The sequence below is a fragment of the Hevea brasiliensis genome, chromosome 14 (assembly GCF_030052815.1).
Source record: "Hevea brasiliensis isolate MT/VB/25A 57/8 chromosome 14, ASM3005281v1, whole genome shotgun sequence".
Classification (NCBI taxonomy): domain Eukaryota; kingdom Viridiplantae; phylum Streptophyta; class Magnoliopsida; order Malpighiales; family Euphorbiaceae; genus Hevea; species Hevea brasiliensis.
In genome coordinates, this window is record NC_079506.1 from 31,910,730 (window position 1) to 31,932,314 (window position 21,585).

General features: G+C 32.9%; 1 protein-coding gene across 1 annotated transcript; it reads left to right on the forward strand.

Annotated features, from left to right (window-relative positions):
- Nucleotides 1-19,675: 19,675 nt before the first annotated feature.
- On the forward strand, nt 19,676-20,323 carry LOC110658923 (uncharacterized). The gene has a single exon (XM_058135159.1). The coding sequence runs from the start codon at nt 19,757-19,759 to the stop codon at nt 20,318-20,320; it is 564 nt and encodes a 187-aa protein (XP_057991142.1). The 5' UTR covers nt 19,676-19,756; the 3' UTR covers nt 20,321-20,323.
- Nucleotides 20,324-21,585: the final 1,262 nt, after the last annotated feature.

The window sequence follows — 21,585 nt, forward strand, 5'->3', positions numbered from 1 at the left end:
TCGAGGTGTAGGTAGATCCAATTCTACACCACATAAGGGATTTTCTAGCAGCGCTTGATATTCTTCTATAGTGGAAGTTGTATCAATATTGTTAAAGGAGAACACCCCGTACTTGGGACTCCAAGTTGACAGTATGGCCTTTAATGCAGGAACTTGTACTGTGACCCATATCAAAGTTGCAATCCTCCTATACTTTTCCTTAAACTTTACTTTGACATGATCGGGAAGTGATTTCCAACTGCTGGATAAATCCTTAAGGCTGGTCATTCTAACCTCAACTTTGCTTGGATCCAATGGAGGTAAAGGGCCAATGTCTGCCCTTATGTCATCAATTTGTAAGGACTCTGAACTATGAAGCTGTTTAGACCATTGTCTAGCATTCTATTCCTGCCTTGGAACTCTTTCAGTTGACTGACTCGGGGATGCCATATTAAACTTTTCGTTTATCCTTTATAGACTCCAATTTGTAATGCCTGCAGAGAAAATACATCAGCAGAATAATTTTAGATAATTTTGAATTATACTACTGGTGTGGCAATATTTATACACCTATCAAAGTAGGAAGGTGTTTAGATCATCCTAACAGTATGATTCAAAACTACCCTCATGCTATTTTAAAATTTAAAAATACAAACAGAGTAAGGTGAAAGCAAGTATGTCCCTTTTGTCCTAAAATAGGGAGAGTTCTAGTACCGGGTGAGTACTATCTAATTGGATAGTTTTATCCTATGAGGTAGTTTGCTATGGTTTTCAGCTACTGTGATAGTTTAGCTCAAGGTCTAATTTTCTAAAGCCACAGGCTCCCAAATTGTCCCTACTGTAAACAGTAGAGCCCCATTCCACTTCCATGATACTAACGAGAGAATTCCACGGGTATCACAGTAGATGGAAAAAGTTCTAATCTGAGCAGAAACCTTCACGAATACTAATGGGGTAAAACCCACGGGTACTACTACATGACTCCCTCCTATTTCCTAAAAGGGTAAGAAAGCTTGGGTATAGGGCTGAAGTGTGTGAGGATGTTGTTTAACTAATCAGTGTGTGAAGGGACATATTTACCTTTTCCCTGTACCAGGGGAGTTTTTAAACAAAAATTGCTGTGGAAATAAGACAATCAAAATAAGCGAAATGGTTAGAAAGAATAATAACAATGAGTATATCAAGATTTTTGAATTTTCAAGTTAAACCCCCTAATTTCGGTTTTAACTTACAAGAGCACAAAATTAAATTTGCTTTTGGACCTCTAAACCAGGGTTAAGGTGAAAAAAAATTCCCCAGCGGAGTTGCCAAGCTGTCGCAAGGGTTTTATGGTTGCTGGACGAATTCTCACCGAAGTGGGAAAAGTGAGGAGTCGCCACTTTAATTTTAAGGGAAATTAAAGAAAACCATTTTTTTTTAATTAAAATCCACTTTAAAAACAGAGATTCTAAGTTTGGGATCCGTATACGAGTGGGGAAGGTGTTAGGCACCCCACCTCGTCCCTCAACGAGGATAAGCATATTTAATGTTATGCTCTTTATAAATTAAAATTGATAATTAGGGGGTTGGAATGATGATGTTAATCCTTTGGCCGGATAAAAGGAATTTTTGATATTTCACTATTTAAGATTGCCCGAGAACACGATGCGCGAGATGACCCTTCAGTGAATAGGTGTTGTGTAATGGATTTTTCTGTTGACGGTTAATTCACATATTAAAGTTATGATATTTTAATTTGAATTTAAGTTAAGAGAATTCAGGTAAAAACTCTCTCCCGATCTCTTAATGTATTATGTTAAAAGTTTAAGAGGGAGATTTTGGATAAGAACTCTCCTCCAATCTCCACATATTTTATTAAGATTTTGTCTGAGAATTTAGGTAAGAACTCTTCTCCGATCTCTTTATTGTATTTAAGATTTTTAATTGAGAACTCGGGTAAGAACTCTCCCCCGATCTCTTAATGTATTTTGTTAAAAGTTTAAGCGGGAGATTTCGGATAAGAACTCGAAGAATTTGTACAAAAAGGTAAGATCAATGAGTTCTGTTTCGACAAAAAAGGAATGTTAAGGTATGGCAAGAGGTTGTGCACTAAATGACGCCCAACTCAAGGGAGACATTATGAGGGAAGCTCCTAATGCTAAGTATAGTGTGCACCCTAACGCCACCAAAATGTATCAGGACTATGTATTGGTGGCCTTTCATAAAGAAAGAGATTGCCCAGTTTGTGACTGCTTGTAAGGTTTATCAAAGAGTGAAGCTAGAGCATCAGAAGCCAGCAGGAATGCTCAACCCACTACCCATTCCAAAGTGGAAATGGGAAAATGTGGCCATGCACTTTGTTGCGGGGTTACTAGTAGCCTCCAACAGACATGACTTGATATGGATTATAATGGACAAGGTTAACTAAGACTACTCACTTCATTCTTGTTAGAGCTAACTACTCTGTGGATAAGTTGGCTCAACTGTATGTGGTGGAGATAATAATGTTACATGGAGCTCCAGTGACAATAGTCTTTGATAGAGGACCACAATTCACACTAAGGTTTTGGTGTTGCCTTCAAAATGAATTATGCACTAGGTTAGACTTTAACACAGCTTTTTACCCTCAAACAGATGGATAGTCAATAAAGACCATACAGACTTTGGAGGATATGCTAAGAATGTGTATACTTCACTTTGTTGGATCATGGAAAAAGTACCTTACCCTAGTTGAGTTTGCATACAAGAATAGCTATCACTCTAGCATCAGAATGCCACCATATGAAGCTCTGTATGGGAGGAAGTGTAGGTCTCCTATGTGTTGGGAGGAAGTTGATGAAAGACCTTTAGTAGGAACGGAGTTGGTGGAAGTCACCAATCAAGCCATGCCCTTAATTAGGGCAAGGTTGAAGACAATAGCCAATAGATAAAAAATTAATGCACATCTCCATAGGAGAGAAGAGTTTTTTTAGGAGAGGGACATGGTGCTTCTAAAGGTATCTCTAATGAAGGGTGTCAGTCAGTTTGGAAAAAGAGGCAATCTAGCTCTAAAGTAAATTAGACCATATAAAGTGCTGTAAAGGTCAAAAATGTGTCTTATAAGTTAGCTTTGCCACTAAAAATAGAGATTAGCTTTGCCACTAAAAATAGAGAGGATACATCCAATGTTCTGTGTATCTATGTTGAGAAAGTTCATGTTAGATCCAAACAAGGTTATAAGTGAACTAAACATGGAAATTTCAGAAGATCTTTCTTATATTGAATAACCTATCCGGATTGTAGACACTTAAGTAAGTAAGATGAGGAATAAGGAGATACCTATGGTCAAGGTATCATGGAACCACCACAACATGGAAGAATGCACATGGGAAACCCACAATTCCATGATACAATAATATCCCCACTTTTTCTAGGTATGTTCTATATGCTATGTTTGCTTTTATGTGTTTGTTTTAACATTCGAGGACAAATGTTCTTAAAAGGGGGGAGAATGTAATACTCGCCATTTCCCGATACTGGAATATCTATCCGTGATGAAATATTCTGGTGAAAACTGAGGCTCCACTATCTTGGGAGGCAGTGATATGTGAAAGTAGGTGCATGTATGTGTGTTTAAAATATTCAAAATATATTTAAGAATGAAAAATATTTTAAGGGTTTTTCTCTTTAAAAGTTTTAAAGTGGTTGTTCTGGGTAGAAGAAACTTTAGCAGCCGAATGATAGGCTTTCAGCAATCAAAGTTCTTTTTGTGGTTCAAATGCTCATTTGAACAGAATTAACTCCAATAGCCAAAAGTTAGACTTTTGACAACCAAAAGTTAAACTGTAACACGCTCACTGTAGCAATTTCGTACATTCAACTGTTCCGGTGACCGGTGTTGGTCCGAACAGCTAGAACGTCTGGAAAAATAATTAGACTAGAGTGAGGAGTCGTAAATAACACAAATAAGTATAAGAAAAATTAAGGAAAAATTTTAGAAATAAAATACAACCAAGTTAAATGAGTCGGTGCCCTAGCGATGGGTAACCCAGTGGGAAGTTGCGGTTCTCGCAACTAGGAGCCCTAGACCCGGGAGAAAATTCATAAAATAATTTTTGAGGCTCCAGAGAAGAGTCATTGAGGTTTCTATGACATTAGAATGCAAAAAAAAGGTTTAGAAAAATTTTTCGATCGGTACAGACAATTTTGGTCTGTTAAGTCAAACGGAGGGCATTTTGGTCATTTCGCCTTCAGAGGTGATTTTTGGTCGACTTGTCTAGTTAAGTAAATAATTATTATGATCTAAAATATAAATAAATATTGCTAAAAATTAAATTTAAAATGAGTAGAGAAGAAAAGAAAAAGAAAATGAAAGAAATTGGGAATTATGACATCACATGATGTCATTAACAATGCCTCCACCCAATCACCATTTGACAAACTAATAAAAATGGATAAAATATGAATAAATATTGATAAAAGATTAATTAAAAATAAATAAAAAGAAAGTGGATGGAAAATGGGAAAATTAGTTACATATTTTAAATAAAAATTAATTAGCAAATTTGCCTAATAAGACAAATACATTATTTAATATTTAAATTTATATAAATATCTTATAATAATGAAAGAAAACAGATTTTTCTCTTCTTCTCTACTACTTTGCCGTCCCACATTCCCATTTCTCTCTCAAAACAAAATTTCCTCCATTGAAGCTTGCTTAAGCTTCCAAACCATGCAAATTTATTGACCAAAATTCTTAGAAATTTAAAGAAAAACCTTCATCAAGGCATGAACTCCAAGAATAAGCAAGAAAAACCAAGAAAAAGAAGGAAGAAAAAGAAGAAAGAAATTCAGTGGGCAGCCCAAGGAAGAAGATCAAAGTGTTTTGAATGAATTCAAGATTAATTGGAGTAGCTTAGAGTTGATTGAAGCTAGCACACAAAGGTTAGTGCTAGAAATTCTCTTGGAATTTAAAATTATTGCAAGTTGATTTAGGGTTTGCTCAAATATGGAATTTTGTGTTGTGACTTGAATTTGATGATGTTGAGGTTGATTATTGACTATTAGAAGTGTTATAAATGTGAATTGAAGTTTGGAAGTTGAGTGAAATTGAAAATTGGGAGTGCTTCTCTTATGCAGGAAATTTAGACCTATGAGTCCAGGGTATTGTTTGACCTATAACTGAAGTTGTGTGACTCCAATTGGTATGAGGCTAATTGAAGGTGAAACTAGACACATAATGGCACAACTTTTGTGGAGAAACCATGCCCAGAAAACCATAACAAGTGGACCAAAAGTTTGCCCTAATCCAGGTGACCTGCAATCTGCCTGGGCAAAATGACCAAATGAACAGTATTTGGTCATTTGGCCATAACTCAATGTAGAAAGGTCCAATTGACCTGAAATTTTACCAGAAACAAGTTGAGATATAGACCAACAACTTTCATGAAGAAACCTGACCCAAATTATGACCATAACCTAGTCAAATTTCCAACCAAACTCGAGTTACCAAATCTGCCAGAAACAATTTTACCCAGAATTTTGGGTTCTGCCCAATCCGGCCAGTCATGGTTTTTAGGCCATAACTTGAGCTACAAAACTCCAAATGGAGTGATTCAAAAAAATAAATTCAACTAGACAAAATAAGAAACAACTTTCATGTTGAACATTTTTCCAAATTCCCACTGCAAAAATGACTAATAGAACAGTAAAAATAAGGCATGAAAACTGAAAATTCTGCCCAATTAATATTAAGCTTGAAAATGGTATTGGCAACCAATACCAACAAATTTTAAATGCAAAATGTGGTATCTTGGAGAACTTAGGTTCAATAAAATTATTATGTATTAAAAAGTCAACATTTTGGTTGACTAGTAAGGTGAATAGTAATCAAAATGATTAACAAACTAAGATAAAGACTTAAAACCAATTCTAAGCTTAAATGCTTAGAATTGTATGACAAATGTGGACTATGCATCTTAGTCAAAATTGTAAAAAGAAAATTAAGACCATAAATTTGAAATCCATGAAATGTTCATTGATTACTTGAAACATGAAAAATAAGTCACCTAATTGATGTGAATAGATAGTTAGGGCTTATATGCCCATCTCAAATGGAATTCATAAAATATTAGTTACTCAACTTGAAATATAAAATTTGTAATTACATAAGTAGATTCTTGAATGTATAAATGAGAAAGGAAAAATGTTTTGAATACAATGGTACATGTGAACCATTGTTTAGAATTGTGATCAATATGAATAACATAATGAATGAATAAATGAACCATATTAATGTATGAATGAGACGTTAATTCTCATTATTATATAGAGAGGAGAAGTATTTTGAGTACAATGGTATAAAAGGATAATTGATGTGAATTGTGATCATATAAATGATCAAATGAATGTATGAATTATACTTGAAATTTATCATGAAATAATGAAGTCATAAAACACAATATATTAATATTTAATGATATTATGTGCCCTTGTATTGCCTAGACATGTATGTCAGATTGGATAGTTTGGCATGCCAATAGGGTATTGTTTTAGCGATCGCGAAAGGCTTTATGCCTATATTCATGGCTTTATGCCCGTATTCATGGCTTTTATGCCCGTATTCATGGCTTTTATGCCCGATTATGTGATATCATGGCTTTTTAGCCATACTGACTGCATACGTGGTTGACGTTCTGCGTCCCATGGTATGACGGCCCGAGGCACCGCGGTGTCCAGTGCCAACGATCCGTTATCCAGTTTAGTCAGCCTGTCGTAGGTTACTTGGGCAGTGTAATTTATTGAAATAAATTAAGACTATTAGTAATTAAAAATATTAGAAATCAAATAAATGAGTTAATAAGACTTCAAAAGAATTAGTTAGAATTATGAAATGATCCAAACCACATAAAAATTGTTAAGTAAAATGATAAAAGAGTTGCAAAAATAGGTATAACTTAACTAAATATTTTAAATGTACCTTCTATTGCCATATGAATATAAACTGAGTATTTTTATTAATTCTGTATATTGTACATTATCTCTGTGAATTTAGGAATTAAATGCTTCCAAAGCGGAACAAATTAGAACAAAAGGTAATTAATATTAGACACATTGTATTAAATTAAATTAATTCTTAAATATTCAAATTATGCTTCGTTCTTTCTTTATTTGTATATTTTATTTTCTTGTTATATTATTGCACCACTAAGCAGCAATGCTTAGCGCGATGGAATTGTTTCCTCGAGCAGGTACTGAAGGTAAAGCCCAGATAAAAATATTAAACAGAGATTTTGGAGTTCTGATCTGCAGAAGTGCTTGAAGTATTCAAGGTTGTCACCTCCTCAGCAATGCATGTAGATAGGGCCCATATAGATCATATTTTATATTTTGTATAAAATGCTTAGATATTGTATTGTAATGTATATTATGAACAGGTAATTACTAGAAATGCGATGTAAATTAATAAATTAGCTTTTTCATATATAATTAATTTATATATCATGTAAATTATGAAATTTTGTAATTATTTTGTAAATTATGTAAATTAAGGAAATTTGAAAATGTTGGTTATGTAATTTGAGAATGTTTACATATGAATTGAGTATGAATGGAAATGTATAGAAATGATTATGAAATTGAAATGTATGGATGAGATTTGAATTATGAGATGGTTATGAAAATAATTGATGGGATTTTTATTATAAAATATTATTGAAATTTTCAAACAGGTGACTATTGAAATACACCAACCGATAATAAAATAGGGGAAACTCCGCTGGTTTCTCCGTCAAAAAATAATTGATATTAAATTAAACGAATTCAAAATTATTTAAAAAAATAAAGTAAGATAAGTTAGGGTGCTCCGGCACCGATTGCAGCACGCCTTACTCGGCTACACTGTAGTCGGGTGAGGGGTGTTACATTTATTGGTATCAGAGCACGGTTTAGTCGTTCCTAGGCATAGATAGATAGAATGAGATAGTGTGCATAACATGCATTGCATTCATATGAGTTGAGGTGAAACTAATGCAGATCTATTTTCTTGGTTATTTTAGGTTAAGGTATGGACTCAGAATCGCAGAGGGCAGTAGAAGAAGAAGTAGTAGGCCGTATCCCGACTGGGAGTGATATTGAAAATCGAGGAGATCCTGCTCCACTAGTGCAAGAGGTGCCTGTACAACCCCAACATACCTTGTTTGAGCAGATGACTGAATTTTATCGACAGATGACTGGGGTTATTCCACCACTGCCTCAGCAGAAATCACCTCTAGGTAAAATTAGGAAGTATGGAGCTGTAGATTTCAATGGTAGAAAGGAAAATGATTCTTCAGCGACTGAGTATTGGTTAGAAAGGACTGAAAAAGTCCTGCAGCAGCTCCATTGCACACCAGAACAGAGTTTGGAGTGTGCAGTTTCATTGTTACAAGAAGCTGCATATCGATGGTGGGATGTCGTAACCAAGGTAGTGCCACCAGTCGACGTAACTTGGGAATTCTTTCTGATAGAGTTCAGAAAAAAAATATATTAGCTATGTTCATGAAGAGGAACAGAAGAGGAGTGGTGATCAGCAAAAGAGGAAATTTGGACAGTCTAGTAATAAGAGGCCGAGAGAACAGTTAAGTCAGACATTTGATCAAAGTAGGAGATCCAGACTCAGGCCTATCCCCAGAAGAGATCAACCAGAAACACTAGTAGTAAGTGCGCCAAGACTAGCAAGAAAATGTGGCCATTGTAACAAGTGGCATAAAGGTGAATGTAGGGGATTGACTGGAGCCTGTTATAGATGTGGGGCCATAGACCATCGTCTGAAAGATTGTCCTAAGAGGAATTTACCACGGACCCAGACAGAGGCCGTGGAAGGACCAAGTACAATATTAACACCACTTCCAAATGTCACCCAAGCCGAAGAGGAGCAAGAAGCCCCAGATGAGAATTTGAGGTAAAGTATTTCCTTTATGATATGCCTAAGTGTATAATCATATATTCGAAAAGACTAAATAGTACCATATATATAAAAGAAGTAGACAGAGGGAGCAATAGAAAGGTAAAAGAATTATCTTAGATACCTACACCCAGTAAATTTCGAGGACGAAATTTAAATTAGAGGGGAAGAATTGTAACACGCTCACTGTAGCAATTCCGTACATTCAACTGTTCCGGTGACCGGCGTTGGTCCGAACAGCTAGAACGTCTGGAAAAATAATTAGACTAGAGTGAGGAGTCGTAAATAACTCAAATAAGTATAAGAAAAATTAAGAAAAAATTTTAGAAATAAAATACAACCAAGTTAAATGAGCCGGTGCCCTAGCGATGGGTAACCCAGTGGGAAGTTGCGGTTCTCACAACTAGGAGCCCTAGACCCGGGAGAAAATTCATAAAATAATTTTTGAGGCTCCAGAGAAGAGTCATTGAGGTTTCTATGACATTAGAATGCAAAAAAAAGGTTTAGAAAAATTTTTCGATCGGTACAGACAATTTTGGTCTGTTAAGCCAAACGGAGGGCATTTTGGTCATTTCGCCTTCAGAGGTGATTTTTGGCCGACTTGTCTAGTTAAGTAAATAATTATTATGATCTAAAATATAAATAAATATTGCTAAAAATTAAATTTAAAATGAGTAGAGAAGAAAAAAAAAAGAAAATGAAAGAAATTAGGAATTATGACATCACATGATGTCATTAACAATGCCTCCACCCAATCACCATTTGACAAACTAATAAAAATGGATAAAATATGAATAAATATTGATAAAAGATTAATTAAAAATAAATAAAAAGAAAGTGGATAGAAAATGGAAAAATTAGTTACATATTTTAAATAAAAATTAATTAGCAAATTTACCTAATAAGACAAATACATTATTTAACATTTAAATTTATATAAATATCTTATAATAATGAAAGAAAACAGATTTTTCTCTTCTTCTCTACTACTTTGCCATCCCACATTCCCATTTCTCTCTCAAAACAAAATTTCCTCCATTGAAGCTTGCTTAAGCTTCCAAACCATGCAAATTTCTTGACCAAAATTCTTAGAAATTTAAAGAAAAACCTTCATCAAGGCATGAACTCCAAGAATAAGCAAGAAAAACCAAGAAAAAGAAGGAAGAAAAAGAAGAAAGAAATTCAGTGGGCAGCCCAAGGAAGAAGATCAAAGTGTTTTGAATGAATTCAAGATTAATTGGAGTAGCTTGGAGTTGATTGAAGCTAGCACACAAAGGTTAGTGCTAGAAATTCTCTTGGAATTTAAAATTATTGCAAGTTGATTTAGGGTTTGCTCAAATATGGAATTTTGTGTTGTGACTTGAATTTGATGATGTTGAGATTGATTATTGACTATTAGAAGTGTTATAAATGTGAATTGAAGTTTGGAAGTTGGGTGAAATTGAAAATTGGGAGTGCTTCTCTTATGCAGGAAATCCGGACCTATGAGTCCAGGGTATTGTTTGACCTATAACTGAAGTTGTGTGACTCCAATTGGTATGAAGCCAATTGGAGGTGAAACTAAACACATAATGGCACAACTTTTGTGGAGAAACCATGCCCAGAAAACCAAAACAAGTGGACCTAAAGTTTGCCCTAATCCGGGTGACCTGCAATCTGCCTGGGCAAAATGACTAAATGAACAGTATTTGGTCATTTGGCCATAACTCAATGTAGCAAGGTCCAATTGACCTGAAATTTTACCAGAAACAAGTTGAGATATAGACCAACAACTTTCATGAAGAAACCTGACCCAAATTATGACCATAACCTAGTCAAATTGCCAACCAAACTCGAGTTACCAAATCTGCCAGAAACAATTTTACCCAGAATTTTGGGTTCTGCCCAATCCGGCCGGTCATGGTTTTTAGGCCATAACTTGAGCTACAAAACTCCAAATGGAGTGATTCAAAAAAATAAATTCAACTAGACAAAATAATGAACAACTTTCATGTTGAACATTTTTCCAAATTCCCACTGCAAAAATGACTAATGGAACAGTAAAGATAAGGCATGAAAACTGAAAATTCTGCCCAATTAATATTAAGCTTGGAAATGGTATTGGCAACCAATACCAACAAATTTTAAATGCAAAATGTGGTATCTTGGAGAACTTAGGTTCAATAAAATTATTATGTATTAAAAAGTCAACATTTTGGTTGACTAGTAAGGTGAATAGTAATCAAAATGATTAATAAACTAAGATAAAGACTTAGAACCAATTCTAAGCTTAAATGCTTAGAATTGTATGACAAATGTGGACTATACATCTTAGTCAAAATTGTAAAAAGGAAATTAAGACCATAAATTTGAAATCCATGAAATGTTCATTGATTACTTGAAATATGAAAAATAAGTCACCTAATTGATGTGAATAGATAGTTAGGGCTTATATGCCCATCACAAATGGAATTCATAAAATATTAGTTACTCAACTTGAAATATAAAATTTGTAATTACATAAGTAGATTCTTGAATGTATAAATGAGAAAGGAAAAATGTTTTGAATACAATGGTACATGTGAACCATTGTTTAGAATTGTGATCAATATGAATAACATAATGAATGAATAAATGAACCATATTAATGTATGAATGAGACGTTAGTTCTCATTATTGTATAGAGAGGAGAAGTATTTTGAGTACAATGGTATAAAAGGATAATTAATGTGAATTGTGATCATATAAATGATCAAATGAATGTATGAATTATACTTGAAATTTATCATTAAATAATGAAGTCATAAAACACAATATATTAATATTTAATGATATTATGTGCCCTTGTATTGCCTAGACATGTGTGTCAGATTGGATAGTTTGGCATGCCAATAGGGTATTGTTTTAGCAGTACTGCGAAAGGCTTTATGCCTGTATTCATGGCTTTATGCCCGTATTCATGGCTTTTATGCCCGATTATGTGATATCATGGCTTTTTAGCCATACTGACTGCATACGTGGTTGACGTTCTGCGTCCCATGGTATGACGGCCCGAGGCACCGCGGTGTCCAGTGCCAACGACCCGTTATCCAGTTTAGTCAGCCTGTCGTAGGTTACTTGGGCAGTGTAATTTATTGAAATAAATTAAGACTATTAGTAATTAAAAATATTAGAAATCAAATAAATGAGTTAATAAGACTTCAAAAGAATTAGTTAGAATTATGAAATGATCCAAACCACATAAAAATTATTAAGTAAAATGATAAAAGAGTTGCAAAAATAGGTATAACTTAACTAAATATTTTAAATGTACCTTCTATTGCCATATTCATAAACTGAGTATTTTTATTAATTCTGTATATTGTACATTATCTCTGTGAATTTAGGAATTAAACGCTTCCAAAGCAGAACAAATTAGAACAAAAGGTAATTAATATTTGACACATTGTATTAAATTAAATTGATTCTTAAATATTCAAATTATGCTTTGTTCTTTCTTTATTTGTATATTTTATTTTCTTATTATATTATTACACCACTAAGCAGCAATGCTTAGCGCGATGGAATTGTTTCCTCGCGCAGGTACTGAAGGTAAAGCCCAGATAAAAATATTAAACAGAGATTTTGGAGTTCTGATCTGCAGAAGTGCTTGAAGTATTCAAGATTGTCACCTCCTCAGCAATGCATGTAGATAGGGCCCATATAGATCATATTTTATATTTTGTATAAAATGCTTAAATATTGTATTGTAATGTATATTATGAACAGGTAATTACTAGAAATGCGATGTAAATTAATAAATTAGCTTTTTCATATATAATTAATTTATATATCATGTAAATTATGAAATTTTGTAATTATTTTGTAAATTATGTAAATTAAGGAAATTTGAAAATGTTGCTTATGTAATTTGAGAATGTTTACATATGAATTGAGTATGAATGGAAATGTATGGAAATGATTATGAAATTGAAATGTATGGATGAGATTTGAATTATGAGATGGTTATGAAAATAATTGATGGGATTTTTATTATAAAATATTATTGAAATTTTCAAACAGGTGAATATTGAAATACACCAAACGATAATAAAATAGGGGAAACTCCGCTGGTTTCTCCGTCGAAAAATAATTGATATTAAATTAAACAAATTCAAAATTATTAAAAAAAATAAAGTAAGATAAGTTAGGGTGCTCCGGCACCGATTGTAGCACGCCTTACTCGGCTACACTGTAGTCGGGTGAGGGATGTTACATTTATATGTTCATTTGGTCATTTTGCCCAGGCAGATTGTAGGTCACCCGGATTAGGGCAAACTTTTGGTCCATTTGTTTTGGTTTTCTGGGCATGATTTCTCCACAAAAGTTGTGCCATTATGTGTCTAGTTTCACCTCCAATTGGCCTCATACCAATTGGAGTCACACAGCTTCAGTTATAGGTCAAACAATATCCTGGACTCATAGGTCCGAATTTCCTGCATAAGAGAAGCACTCCCAATTTTCAATTTCACCCAACTTCCAAACTTCAATTCACATTTATAACACTTCTAATAGTCAATAATCAACCTCAACATCATCAAATTCAAGTCACAACACAAAATTCCATATTTGAGCAAACCCTAAATCAACTTGCAATAATTTTAAATTCCAAGAGAATTTCTAGCACTAACCTTTGTGTGCTAGCTTCAATCAACTCCAAGCTACTCCAATTAATCTTCAATTCATTCAAACCACTTTGATCTTCTTCCTTGGGCTGCCCACTGAATTTCTTTCTTCTTTTTCTTCCTTCTTTTTCTTGGTTTTTCTTGCTTATTCTTGGAGTTCATGCCTTGATGAAGGTTTTTCTTTAAATTTCTAAGAATTTTGGTCAAGAAATTTGCATGGTTTGGAAGCTTAAGCAAGCTTCAATGGCGGAAATTTTGTTTTGAGAGAGAAATGGGAATGTGGGACGGCAAAGTAGTAGAGAAGAAGAGAAAAATCTGTTTTCTTTTATTATTATAAGATATTTATATAAATTTAAATATTAAATAATGTATTTGTCTTATTAGGCAAATTTGCTAATTAATTTTTATTTAAAATATGTAACTAATTTTTCCATTTTCCATCCACTTTCTTTTTATTTATTTTTAATTAATCTTTTATCAATATTTAATCATATTTTATCCATTTTTATTAGTTTGTCAAATGATGATTGGGTGGAGGCATTGTTAATGACATCATGTGATGTCATAATTCCCAATTTCTTTCATTTTCTTTTTCTTTTCTTCTCTACTCATTTTAAATTTAATTTTTAGCAATATTTATTTATATTTTAGATCACAATAATTATTTACTTAACTAGACAAGTCGGCCAAAAATCACCTCTGAAGGCGAAATGACCAAAATGCCCTCCGTTTGGCTTAACAGACCAAAATTGTCTGTACCAATCGAAAAATTTTTCTAAACCTTTTTTTTGCATTCTAATGTCATAGAAACCTCAATGACTCTTCTCTGGAGCCTCAAAATTTATTTTATGAATTTTCTCCTGGGTCTAGGGCTCCTAGTTGCGAGAACCGCAACTTCCCACTGGGTTACCCATCGCTAGGGCACCGGCTCATTTAACTTGGTTGTATTTTATTTCTAAAATTTTTCCTTAATTTTTCTTATACTTATTTGAGTTATTTACGACTCCTCACTCTAGTCTAATTATTTTTCCAGACGTTCTAGCTATTCAGACCAACACCGGTCACCGGAATAGTTGAATGTACAGAATTGCTACAGTGAGCGTGTTACATAAACTTTTGGCAGCCAAAAGTCCCTCAACAATGAGGATATAAAAGGGATATCAGCTTATTTCCTGCCCAAAACACTTGGTTTTTCCTTCTTTCCTCTCTCTCTCAACTATTGAGGCATGCAAGGAGCTCTTTGAAGAGATTCATTTGAGTTTTTAAAGATCTAGAGGTGAATTCTTCCATTTAGAAGTGTAGAAGAGTAGATTCAAGTTTTGAAGTCTTAGTTCTCTCACCTTTAAGCTCTAAGAAAAAAGGTAACCTTCTTTTCTTCTTGATATAATAGATAGATCTAAGAGAGTTAATGAGAAATTAGGTTTTTAAAGCTTTAATTTCATGAACAGTTATTTTAAGTTAAGTTTTTGAAAGTTTATGATATGTTGGGTTCAAGGAAAACCTACGATTTGAGTTATGATGAATGTATGTGGGTATTAAGTATGTTTTCTAGTTATTCTAAGCCCTCGAGATTTGCATGTGTGATGGGTTATGTTTTGAAACTTTGAAATGAGTTTAGGTGTTAATGGTAAAAGGGATCTGCAGGTTTTAGACTTGGAAATTCTAGGAATTCTGAAAATTCCTAAGTTCGACTGTCAAAAGGCAGAGATTCAGCAACCGAAGCTCGCACTTTCTCAAAAAATCTAGAAATTTTCTGGGTTCGGTGGCCGAAGTCCCAGACTTTGGCAGTCGTAGTGGCTACTACCCAAAATGGGCTCTCAATGTTCCAAAGTTCGGTAGTCGAAGCCCAAGACTCCGGTAGCCAAAGCCCAAGACTCCAATAGCCGAACTTGGTTCTGCCCACACTTATTTTCTCTTTTAATTTCAAGGTTCCAAAACCCAATTTCATGATTTCTAAGGGCCTAGAATAGGATGCTTATGTTATATATAGAGTTTTAGAGCCTTGTATAACACTTTAGGGTTCAATTTTATAAGATCAGTCTTGAGGGACTCGGAAGGGTAAGGATCCAAGGATAGCTCCCGTTCAAGTAAGAAGGCGGATAAGCTACAAAAGGTGAGTAACTCTAATCTTAATAAAATGAAAACTATTTACAGGTAATTAATAAGCATCCTTATACATCACGTCATATTTATTTAGGATGTATGTATTTAGAGCACGAAGATGTTGCATAATTGCATAAATTATTGTTGGTGTATCGATGGATATTAGATGACCCATTACTCCCCCCATGTTATTTTTAAGTAACGTACGATGTTATGGATCTATAAGTAAATCCTAAGGGGAAATCTTGAAATTGCCTCTCAAGGGAGATCTGATAGTTGCCCCTGGGTACATGACACAGGTCATGTTTAAAAGGAAAGTTTGAGGATTTATTGGTGATAATGTCCATCTTACGTGAAATGTTTGTGATGTGAAAATCCATGTGAATGATGTATTGCACATGTATGAACGAATGATAAAGTTAACGATAGTTAGTTTACTCACTGAGCTTGTATGAGCTTACCCCATTCCCTTGACCCCCAGGTGCAGGGTTATAGGACTAGAAGAGTTCCTTGAAGAAAGAGCATCAGGAGTAGTTTTAGCCCTTTTTTTATGTATAATGTACAGGTAGATAGACATGTAATTTATAAATGGATAGTATTGTAATGGTAAATTAAAGGAGATTGAAAAAATGCAATATTTGTTTAAGTATAATGATGTATATGTTGTGTAAACCCCTTTTGAGGGTATGCATGTGGAACCATTACACTTTGGATCTTATGTATGTTAAGGTTCAAATATGAACCATTGTTATGTTTATGTATGGATGAAAAGACTAAGGTGTAATGGTTTAATGTATATTTAAATGGTAAGATGTAGAAATGTATATAAGTTTTATAGGTTTCAGACTTACTACGGGTTCTGGCAGCTTTAAGCTGACCCGAGCTCTAGCACCGATAACGACCTCTAACCTGGGTCATTACAGATTTACCTAGAATCTCCTTCTTCCTCATCTTCCTTCTTCCTCACACAGAAAGAACATGCTTCTCCACTTGTTACTGCCATTACTACTTGTTTGGCCTTCTTAAAGGTTGCAAGAGCTACTTAAATGAGAGAAAACAGTTGGCCAGAGGTCTCCTCCACCTCCTCTCTCTCTCTCTCTATTTTTTCCTTTTTCCTTGTTTTCTGTTGTTGTATCCTTTCTTTTCTTTTTTTTTTTTTCTCTAGTTAATTACTTTCTTGTCCTTCTTTTATCTCTTGTAATTTCTAAGGCTTCTAGAATATAGGTGTTAAATATATTCAATTTAATTTTAAATTTTAAAAATAAATGCAATATAAAGCTTTGAATAATTATATGCTTATCGAAATCAAATTAAATCTTCATTTCTTAAATAATTATTAATTATTTTTCTCTACATATTTTTCATAAAAATGTAATAATATATTACTTTATATTTTTAATAACAATTGATATAATTTTTTAGTTAACAAATAATATAAAGATATATACCATTTAATTTTTAAAATTTAAAGTAAGTTGAGTAATAAATTATTTCAATTATTTTTTTAATTATATTAATTTAATTCTTTTAATATGCCACATGGTAATTTTTTAAAAATTCATGCGACATATTTTATAAGCCATCCTTTAAAATGCCATATAAAAATTTTTTAAGCCACACACACACATATATATATACACATATATATATATATATATTTAAAATTTGTTAATGGCTCTACTCTTTTTAGTTTCTGATGCATGAGAATAAATTTTTCATTTTGTAAATTAATTCTTTAAATTTTGTATTTAATAACATTTTAGTTCCTAAAATTTTTAAAAATTAATTGAATCTTATTGCTTGAATTATTATATTATAAAAATTTTTATTTCCTCAAAGTCCTATACTTTTCACTGATAGTAATTCAAAGACAAATTAATTTTAAAATTGCATGGCTGAAAATAAATATTGGATAAATTTGCTGTGGGTTTTTAATAATTTATCTAAATAAATGAACAAAAATTTATTTGTAAAAGAAATAAACCTTGGATACACAAAATTAAAATTATTATAATTAAACTTATAAATTCTCTTGTTCTCCTCCATATAACTGTAGTGTGTTTTCCTTGTATAATTACGTAATTTCTGAATCTACAATGAACCAATAAATTTGCCATGCTCCAGTGTTCATGTAGATCTTTCTCTCTAAATAGTTTTATAAATATAAAACTAAAATTAATAAACCCAAATAAATATTATAACATATTCTTTTATTGTTAATATTAATAATCTCAAAATGAAATAGTAATATAATGGCATCATACTTGAACTTATTATTCTGCTAACTAATTAGGGTTTGGTTTGGTTTTACAGTTATGCATGTGCACTCACAAGCAAAAGGGGAAAACAGAAAGGACTCCAGCAGGTATAATTCTTCATTAAACATATAACAATGATGCATCTTTGAGCCTAGCAGCCAAGAACTGCTGACCATCAAAACATTTGCTACCCAATCATTAATCTCATTTGAAATCCACAATATCAAACACATGGGATGGTCTAATCAATCATTTTTTTTTTCATTTCTTTACTTATCTTTTTTTTTTTTAGGGTTCTTGTTATGGCATGTTGGGGTGAGAGATTACTGCAATAGAAAATATTGGGCAAAGTTCAGAGTACCAGACTTGAGTGAAGAAGGGTTTCTTTCATGATCTAACAGTGTGAAACATGCTTTGAGATTAGCACAAATTTTAGATAGATTCCTATTGTTATATTAGGAGTTTTAATTTAAGAGGGATACAAAAGACAAATCTGTAAACCATAAAGGAGACCAGTTGGGAGACAGTGTCCCCTAGATCTAGCTTTTCTCCACTAAATCCATGAGGTAAGTCCAATCACTTTTGTACATTTTTTCAAAGGTTCTTACAGTTGTAGGGTGAGAGTCGCCACTTGTCCAGAACCCATTTCTTGGACTAATGAAATTTTCATTTAAATGAGGATTAACCATGTGAAATCAATTCCCCAGTTCAAGGGATGGAACAAAAAAATTATTTATTGTTCACATGCTATCATTAGTCAAAAGAAAGGCATGAACCATTATCTGTGGTGTTTGTTGTCTAGGTAAGAATCTGAGGAAACCGAACTGTATTTTTATAGTTCTTTGATTGACAAACAGACCAGCTCAAGCTCACATGGGCTTTGGGAAAGTATGCTTAGTAGTTGGTTGGAAGTGCACATCCAAGCAGTAATGCAATTAGTAAATTAAACCATTTTTAAAGTAAAAAATGGACAAATCTAAATGCGATAAATAAAAATAGATAGAATTAGTATTAATGGGGAAATTTTAATTTCATCCTTAATATTTGATCTTTAAACGTCATAATTTTTATAATAAAATGATTTAATCTGAAAAAATTTATACTCTACAATTAACTAAAATTTAAGAAAATACACAAAATGACTCGAATCAAATTCAATCTACCCTACTCGTTTATGACATCCAAGAGTTAAATTCAATTATTTCCTAGAACCTGCAATCTGAAATATCTCATTCAAATTTTCTTAACGTCTAAAGAAAATATTCCTTTACATTATCTAAGGAAAATGGTAATAGATCCTTGAGGAGGTCCTTCCTTTTGAAGTGTAATTGGTTTGATCTTGGAGAATTGATTAGCGAAGTCTTGTAATTAATGGTCAAATGATTGTGAATAGTTTTAAACTAATGGTCATGTTAAAGTAACATGATTTGGCCACATCAGGCAGAATATTAGGAGCAAAATGGCCTTATCTGTTTGCCAAGAATCACTTGCATGAGAAGTTATACTAAACATTAAAATTGTGGTCAATAATGTTATGTCCTTTAACTTACAACTACAGCTTCCACTATTAGTAAAATATATTTTTTATACAATCCACTCTAACTAAGATTTAAACTCGAGACCTTATAGTTCTAGAGACGACTCCGATATCATTGAACTAAAGCGTTGGTACTAATAGTAAAATATTAGTATATAGACTCATCTTTAATCACAAAGTGACAAATCTAAGTAACATGAGATGTCTGCTAAACATGCACATAAAACAAGCTCAACCATTGTATAAAATACAAGCATCTCCGTGTGAATTTTGAACAGTGTATTGAATGGAACAAGTTAAAAAGATTTAGCGGGTATTGGTTTGAATTTTTATGGCATGCTTAAACATGTTCAACAATGAGCAACAAGGCCTTTACACTTCCTCTATGGACCCAAGAATCTCCTTCTCCAGTGATTTTGCAGATGCACAAGAAGCTATCAAATATGAAAAGAGCTATAGAGAGGCACCCGTTTCTTCAGATTTCGAATTCTCTGTGAGAAACTACAGCATGATTCCTGCAGATGAGATCTTTTGCAAGGGAATGATTTTACCATTGAAGGACAACTGCACCAACCAGCTTAGAAAAATGACTTTACGAGACGAATTACTTGTCGATGATGATGAAGATGATGATTTTGCTGCATTGCCAAGGGTACAGAAGAGTTCAGGTTGGTGGAAAGAGAGATTGGGATTGAGAAGGGGTCACATTGAATCTAAGAAAGGAGATAGAAATATTGAAGTTTTTCAAGGAATAGTTGACGAGAAGGAGCCTGTTTTTGGTCATGATGAGGGGCTAGCTGGAAAGAACAGGTTAGATAGCTGCTTCTTTTCTCTCTTAATAATTTTTAATTTTAGTATTATTATTATTAGGCCTATTAAACAAAAAAAAAGCTAATCCTTATCACGTTTTGACAATTTTAAACTTGTCAATCTTGACGGAATCAGCCAAATTTCAAAATACAAAAATTTTATGCTAATTTTTCAAAATTTTAAAAACTACTTATGCAGTTTTATTCAATTTTTTTTATTTATTATTCCAATTCATTTTGGTGAATCAAAATTTTTGGTTATTTCATCAAATTGCATTGTTTTAGTCATTTGATGAAATTCTTTTAATTGCTTTGATAGATGGGGGTTTTATTATTTTTTTTTATTATTATTATTACTTTTCCTCATAAAGATGACATAAAGTTCGTTGTAATTGAATTTGTCTTTTTGTGCTACAGAAAGTGTTGATTGAAAGAAGGGAGAGGATGGCAATGAGGCATACATAGGTGCAATTTAAGGCAACTAAATTTCACATATTGAAAACACGAGAGTTGAGATTGTGTTTTAACTTTCATTTCTTTTCTTAATGAATTAAATTACATGCCTTCACCTCTTTATATATTTGACACAAACAAATTACTCTCTTCACAATAGATGACGCCATCCCTCCCCTAGCCTATCCTCTCTCCCTGGGAGGAAGTGATATTTGGCTGTTGTGTGTGTGTACAAATATTTGCAGTTGAAGAACTACTTCCTTACATCGAGGAGTATTGAATTGATCAATGTAATCAATGGAATTATCATATTATTTAATTGCTTTTTGTCTAAGCATTGAATTTTCTACATTCATCATCCATTTTCTTTAAATGGTTTGGACATAGAGGAGCTTGTTTTTCTTTTATCCTCTTCCTTAACATTTTTTTTCTTTGATAGAAGTAGATATAGGGGGTTCCTTGTTCCCTAGTAAAATCCTGATAATTTTATTTGAGTACTTATAAGTCTATATTATCAAAATGCTTATAAATCCATTCACACCCTAATTCACAATCGATATGTGATTTGAAAGAATGAGCCCACCCTGGTTTTTATCCTCTTCCTTTCCCTCAATTACCAGCAAAAGAGCAATAGCTGATTTCCATTTTTCTTGGCTGACATGATCAAGTGCTTTAAGGAAATGTAAAGACTATTAGAAAAGTCCGGAAAATTATTTATAAATTTGCCCCTCCAACGAATACAATTTTTCATAACTGTAAAACTTTCTTTTTTATCAAATATATTAGTGGTGGATCAAAGTCTTAAATTTGTAGAGACAATGTATCTAAACTTTTAAATTTGTGAAAGTAAGATATATTTATATAAAAAAGATCAATTAAAAATACAAATAAAATATTC

Coding starts and splice junctions, on each gene's coding strand:
- LOC110658923 (XM_058135159.1), top strand. CDS start 19,757: ATGGCATGCTTAAACATGTTCAACAATGAGCAACAAGGCCTTTACACT.